Below are 7,577 nucleotides of genomic sequence, written 5' to 3'. Positions count from 1 at the left end.
ATGCATGCCAGACCCAGTAGTTGTTATTGTAAAGAAACACAATGTGAACACATAATACGCATGCACATGACTTCACCATTTTCACAAATTTGCGTTCATGTAGTTCACACAGAGACAGTTATTTTTTTCAAAACCTTGCACCTTGAAAACCATTTTCAAAAGTTAGCATTTTAAGACCCCCAGAATGCTGTTGTTGTGTAAATGAATGGCCAAAACACAAAGTTTTCAGTATTTAATTTAAAATGGTGTCGCGCAAATGCCCTTCAACATATATAATAATTTGCTTACTTGCATCCTTGCTGAATAAAAGTGTTAATTTCTTTTTAAAAAAAACATTCAAAAGAAAACATTATTGTAATTTATGAGGTTCCCCCATAGGATGGGATCGTTATACTATTTATATCTATATACTTATTGTACTATAAAAATAACCAAATAAGTAATTTGGTGTGGGAAAAGTGCATGATTCAAAACATGACATGCATTATAGTAAGTGCTTCACAATAAATCATAAGTAAGTTTAAAGCTGTTTGCCTCCTGTCAGATGCATGTGTTGTTTAATGCATTTGAGACCTGCTGTTTTCCTTAATGTAGAACTCGCGTCTAAAGCCCCGTTCACACCAAGAACGATAACGATATTAGCGTCCACACCAGCGAACGATATCGTCTGTTTATTCTAAGCGCACGCACGTCTGCTGCTTTACATTTTTGAGCTTGTTACAGCAGGATGGATTCTGATTGGCTCTCAATTTTTTATCATTCATCAGCTGGAGAAAAATCGTTTTGAAAGTGATTCCAACGATATTGTTTCTCTTTGTCTTGATCGTTATAGTTGTGGTGTGGACTCTGCTATTCTTTAATATTGAGAACGATTTTTATAACTATATCTTTATAGTTATCGTCCTTGGTGTGAACGGGCCTTTAAGGTTGTGTCCTTATCTGTAAATCATTGAAATACTCGCAAATATTTCCATTTTGCATAAAGGCTCATCCTTACAGCTTTCTGTAAATTAGTGCAGTCAAACAATTAATCGCATCCAAAATAAATTTTTTTGTTTACATGATATATGTGTGTGTACTGTGTATATTTATTATGTATATAAATACACACATGCATGTATATATTTAAGAAAAATATTGTTTATACATTTAAAATATTTATATATAATATCAATTATATTAATATAAATGTATACATGGAAATATTTTCAAAATATATACTGTATGTGTGTGTGTGTATTTATATATACATAAAATATACACAGTGTACACACATATATTTTGTAAACAAAAACTTTTATTTTGGATGCGATTACTCGCGATTAATCGTTTGACAGCGCTGACCTGCAGTATGAAGAGTGTTTTGCAGCTGGTTGCAGCAGCATTGACTGCGACCATTTTTTCTGCCTGTGCGACTAAACTTTGTGAGCGGTCGCACTGGTGCGACCACCACATTGTTCAACTCGTAAGCGATGCCATTTCTGTTGCATATGAGAAACATCAAACGGCAAACGAAACTGAAAACATAACAAAACCGCGCTACTCGTTTGAACTGCACAGCTCTTAGAGAGTAGAGCCTGGTTTATACTCTCTGCGTCAGCGCGAGCGCAAAGGTGTGCGCAACAAAAATTACATGAATATTAAGGAAACGATGGATGGTTTTCATGCTAAATTAAGGTAAAAGACCGCTTCTTAAACCAGAGAAAGTGAACATGTTGGTATTCTTGTGGGGAAAAAAAACATGCAAACACTGTCACCGACAGCAAGTTTAGTTTTACTTTTCTTTTTGTTTTCATTTTGAAAAGCTTGTTATCTTTGCTGTTTACCTCACGTTACGCTATGGAATCTCACACTAATACTCAAAAATCAAGAAGGGATCAATCGGTTTGAATCTTAATTGTGAGATTATGGCAGAATGAAGGTTACTATTGAGCCGTGATCCAGTCAAAAACCTGTGCTGCAAACCACCTTTTATGAGTAACTGTTCAAAATAGCTCCATCTTTGGTCCTCAAGTTTCATGGCTTTGTGTGTGGCCTGTAGGATTACTGATGCCACATTTATTACTATTACGGGAGAGATCATGCCAGCCACTGGTGAAAGATCGGTCTTAGCATATTATCCATACATACGCATCCTTTTCAGCTAATTGTGCAAGACAAACTACTGGGTTAGCAACACGCCAAACACACACAGACACATGTGACGCTGGCGGCCCAGTTACTGACCTCTCCTGCCACCAATTATGCTACCTGCTGTTCTGAACCCCAGAGAGTTGTTTTGTTTTGATGAGAGGAATGGAGAGCGGTGTTAATAGTGCTGTAGTGACAGAACAGGTGCCGAAGCACATCCAGCCTTTCAACACTTGATATCTGAACTGCTGTTAGACCCGTCCAGAGCACAATGTCCTGCAAATGGTTTGCATGTAGACTGCTTAGAGATCAGGCTCGTCCTATAATATCATCTGATCTGAGATCTGTGTTACTGACCTCTCCTGCCACCAATTATGCTACCTGCTGTTCTGAACCCCAGAGAGTTGTTTTGTTTTGATGAGAGGAATGGAGAGCGGTGTTAATAGTGCTGTAGTGACAGAACAGGTGCCGAAGCACATCCAGCCTTTCAACACTTGATATTGGAACTGCTGTTAGACCCGTCCAGAGCACAATGTCCTGCAAATGGTTTGCATGTAGACTGCTTAGAGATCAGGCTCGTCCTATAATCTGTCAAAGAGAGACAAGAATGGAGAAAGTGTGTTTTGTTTGCCGTTAAGGCTTTTTCGCACCGAACATGAATTTTTCTTTGCAACAACATTGGAAATCGGAGCGGTGTAGTTCTATAGACCACTTCACATCTAGATGAAAAATTCACCCTGCAACTCTTTTAGTCATGCAGCTGTCTGCTGAGCTCTTCATACTATTGGTCTCTAAGTACAAGAAGCATATATTATAAAATTGACTGGATGAGTCATGTTTGAAACTATTGCATTCTTGCATTCAAGAATTCTAAATCAATGCGGCCAACTTGCAACATTGCTACTAGGGATTTGCGATAAATCAGAATTTAACAATATTTGGGGTATGGCTTAATGTGATGCAAATTATAAAAGCTGTGATTTAATTAAATTCATTCGTAGTAAATAAACCTAAGCTGCTCTTAGACACTGAAACACTGTTTTAGGAGCTGCACGTGTGCAAACGAACACTGTGTCAAGCTTCACTTTGAAAACAGCAGCTCATATTTATTTGGAAGCATAAAATAAAAGCTCAATTTAATCAGAATCAGAATCAGAATCAGAATGAGTTTTTATTGCCAGGTATGTTTACACATACGAGGAATTTGTTTTCATGACAGAAGCTCCACATTGTAACAGAATGACAGTGACAGAACAAAAACACAGATAATAAAAAATAGAAAAATAGAACGTAAATATGCTTTTAATGTTTTAATGCTTAAAGTTGAGGAAATTACGATGTAATTATTATTGTGATTTTACAAGAAACTCCTTTTTATTATTTTTTATTTTAAGCTACAGCAGAATTTTTGCAATATATTTCTTATTCTGTTTACTATTTTCATAACTTGTATTGTGATTACTATAATCACAATACAAATTATGTTAATGTTTTATAGTCATATTTAATGGGTCAAAACTGTGAGAATGTGGCCTATAAAAACTCAAGTGGAAAAAAAAAGCAGCTCTGATGACTTTATGGTTACTGAAAATGGTTTGAGTTAGTTTTGAAGTGAAAACTAAACATCCGAAATTTTCGCATGTTAAAAAATAAATACAACCTCACGTTGTGTCAATCACGTTTACACACTGCCACCAAAACTTTCGTCCATCATAAAAAAAATTCGGATCAGGTTCGATTTGCTGCATCTTTTCACATCCGTAGCAAGCATTTTGATTGGAAAGGATGACAAATACGAAAAAAAAAAAAACTGCATACGAAAATTTCGGACTGACTAAAAGAACTGCTTGCACTCAAATAAGTCTTCCTATTAAATATTTAACGTTTTTAGATGCACTTCCAAACAAAATCACTCCAATTATTCTAGAATGATTCATTCTTTCAAAATATAGCTATTCAATTTTTTTTCTTATCTCAATTCATGTCGCAGAAAAACAAAATCTTATAAAGTATTATATTATGCAGCCTTAATTGCGAATTTAAACAACCTGCACATACACTATGTCTACATCAGATGTGTGTGTTGTAGTGCGAAGTGTCATAACTAAATGGATCCCATTATAATCAGTTCTTGGTGTTAAGTAGGCTTTTAACCTCTCTTGATGGGAACCTGCTGTGTTGTTACTCTAGAAACCTAAGCAGATCAGTGTCCTGGAGCAGAGGAATGATTAAATGAGTGTGTGGTCTCTCTCATTTCAAATAATCTTGCTTGCTACACAAGGGATTCCCTCTAAAAGTTTATCGCTCCATTAACGTCCATCCGCTGCATAACACACTGAGCTTTAATGAGGTGTTTGTGTTCAGCAGAGGCTGCCGGATATGTGGATTTCTCTCTGACCATCTCGCTGCTGTTGTCTCTGGCTGTGTTGGTGGCCCTTGTGGTTCTGCTGCTCAACTGTGCTTCCTGCTGCAAAGAGCAAGAGATCAACTTTAAGGTGAGTGAAATAAAGTCACCTTAAAGCAAGTTCTGTCTGTACTGTTTGAACAGTTCAAGAGTATTTTTTGATTGTCACTAGTATTTATTTCAAATGTGATTTGTAATGTGTCAGGAGTTTGAAGACCACTTTGAGGATGAGGTTGATTTCACACCCCCAGCGGAGGACACCCCCTCTATGCAGTCGCCTGCGGAGGTTTACACACTCGCTGTTCCACCTGTGCCCCTCCCTGGACCCCCTCACCTCCAGTTGCCCCGGATAACAGGTCAGAAACATGTGCCTTGCAAAATGTAATTTATTCCTGTGATAGTAAAGCTGAATTTTCAGCATCATTACTCCAATCTTCAGTATCACATGATCCTTCAGAAATCATTCTAATATCCCGATTTGCTGCTGAAGAAGCATTATTCTTATCATTAATCAATGTTGAAAACGGTTAGGGTTTTGTGGAAAATATTTTTTCAGCATTTTTTGATGAATAGAAAGTTCAAAAGAGCAGCATTTATTTTCAATAGAAATCGTTTGTTGCATTGTAAATGTCTTTGCTGCCACGTTTGATCAATTTAACATATCCCTGCTAATTAGAAGTATTAATTAAAAAAAATAAATAAATCTTACTGCCCTTAAACTTTTGAATGATACTGTAAATGAGCTTGTCTCATGCTCCTCACTGGCTGTCAATGTGTGGATCATGAGCCAGAACTAGGTGCAATTTTACAACATTAGTAAATATAATAAACACGCTTCCTTCAAAAATTTATCAAACGTATATCCATATGACATTGCTGTAGGTGTGCTTGAGAAATTGATGTGTGCTATAGTGTGACATAACCTGATTTTTATTTTATGAGCATATTATTTAAGAAACTAGAATTGAGTTTTCCTAAAATCACTTCTAAAACCAACAAATTCTTTTTTTTTCAAAAATCCTTGGAGATGCTTTGCATCAACGATCAAAATCATTACACACTACCAGTCAAAATTTTTGAACAGTAAGATTTTTAAAGAAGTCTATTCTGCTCACCAAGCCTGTATTTATTTGATCCAAAATTCAGCAAAAACCGTAACATTTTGAAATATTTTTACTATTTAAAATAACTTTTCTATTTGAATATTTTAAAATGTAAATTATTCCCGTGATTTCAAAGCTGAATTTTTAGCATCATTACTCCAGTCACGTGATCCTTCAGAAATCATTCTAATATTCTGATTTGCAGCTCAAAAACATTTATTATTATTGTTATTATGTTGAAAACAGCTGAGTAGATTTTTTCAGGTTTCTTTGATGAATAGAAAATTCAGAAGAAAAGCATTTATCTGAAATAGAAATCTTTTATGACTTATAAATGTCTTTATCATCACTTTTGATTTAAATCATCTTTGCTAAATAAAAGTGTTAATTTCTATAATTTCTTTCCCCAAAAAATTATTTTGAATGGTATAGTGCAGTGTTTCTCAACCTTCTTTTCCACTGGGCCGCACTATGGTCCAAGTGCAAGTCTCACGGGCCGCACGCATATCATTTACATATTATGTCACCAATACAAACAACCAGATTTATAATAGCCTATTATAGCCTAAATATTATGATATCTAATCGATTACATTCATTGAAATAAATAAATCAATAATTATACTCCCCAATAATAAAACACCTGGTGCTGTCGGGGGCTGACCAATTTTGTGAAATTCGGCTCGAAAGGAGTAACAGCACAATAAAGTTGCGATTGTAAGTTGCAGTCTGTAAGACGCGCACAGAAGCGTGACTTGACGTGCGACATTGCAGAAAATGTGCGTTCACAAATGTAGCCTATGTTGATCCAAATATGGAAAGCACTTTCGAATTTAATAATCAGAGGTTCTCTCCAGAGATGTTTTGCCACATTTCTGCAATTAAGGATGATTGCTGCATATGGGTGTTTCCTTTTGCCTGAACTAGAGCCCTGCATTTCAGCCCGGGCCCAACGGGCCCCGACTTTTTTACGCCCTTCGGGACAATTTTCACGTCGTAGTTCAGATGCAGGCCGGGCATAGGGCTTGTTTTAGGCTTCTCCTTATTTTTATATTTTAGACATCCATCAATTTATTTTTTTGCCGCCCGGGTGGAAACAACATGAGACCGTGCTGCCACGACTGTCAAGAGCGGCTTGACAGTGTTTATTGTCCAGCTGCAGCAGCATGTATGCCGTCAGCGTAGCTGAACAGTTCTGCGTTCAAATGCATGCACTAGGCTAAAGCTTGCCGCAAAGCACCGGCAAAAGTAATTATCATAAATGTGACAGGGGGAAATAGTAAGGAGATATTTGAGTTATTTACTAATAAACTAGTGTTTTCGGAGTCGGTGTCGCAAGGATGAAGTTGCCGATCCTGACTCGCCATCTCCTCAGACGCACCTTTAGAGAGAAGTGCATCTTTACGGATTGATTATAATGAAAGAGTTTTTGTTTTTGATTAGTTTTATTTCGTTAAGTAGTAATTTAAAGATATAGATAGATAGATAGATAGATAGATAGATAGATATATTTATCATGTCTGTGAGGCATGTATTCGCGGAGTTCATTTTTGTAAGCGAGATGGCAGAAAGCGCATAGTGTTTGTTTTCTTTATTTTATAAAAGCACAACGTTTTGTTGATTATTGTGAGTGCACACAAATAAAAGTAGACCCTTTACAGTTTAGAATGATGTATTACTCTTACCTTTATGAGTAAAAATGACAGCGTATATACATTGAAAAAAATGGAAGTGATCGCGCTTGCGCCTCCATGTCCTGCAAAGCGCACTTTAGCTTCCACTCTACGCACAAACTATTGGATATAGCCAGTGGTGTAGTGGTGCCTGGAGAAGTGGGTATACTCTTAATTTATGCCCCATGACGTGCTATAAACAGTGACGTGTAAAACTAGTCTTGTATATTTAGGTCACCCCAAAATGGGCCAGTAGTATTTGCATAT

The 7,577-nt window shown here is 36.5% G+C and overlaps 1 protein-coding gene across 2 annotated transcripts in view; it reads left to right on the top strand.

Annotated features, from left to right (window-relative positions):
* The window catches only part of lmtk2 (lemur tyrosine kinase 2), a 68,061-nt gene that overhangs the window by 36,983 nt on the left and 23,501 nt on the right, over positions 1-7,577 (top strand). The window contains exons 2-3 of one of the 2 annotated variants that reach the window (XM_016229496.1): positions 4,498-4,625; positions 4,740-4,890. In XM_016229496.1, coding sequence (XP_016084982.1) covers positions 4,498-4,625; positions 4,740-4,890 — 279 coding nt within the window. Of the gene's footprint in view, positions 1-4,494; positions 4,626-4,739; positions 4,891-7,577 lie in introns of both variants that reach the window. The other variant, XM_016229495.1, reaches the window with a different exon arrangement.

The sequence above is a fragment of the Sinocyclocheilus grahami genome, unplaced genomic scaffold (assembly GCF_001515645.1).
Source record: "Sinocyclocheilus grahami isolate Dianchi unplaced genomic scaffold, SAMN03320097.WGS_v1.1 scaffold353.1, whole genome shotgun sequence".
In the NCBI taxonomy this organism is placed as follows: domain Eukaryota; kingdom Metazoa; phylum Chordata; class Actinopteri; order Cypriniformes; family Cyprinidae; genus Sinocyclocheilus; species Sinocyclocheilus grahami.
The sequence above is the reverse complement of the archived record's forward strand: the minus strand, read 5'-3'. Positions and strand labels throughout refer to the sequence as shown.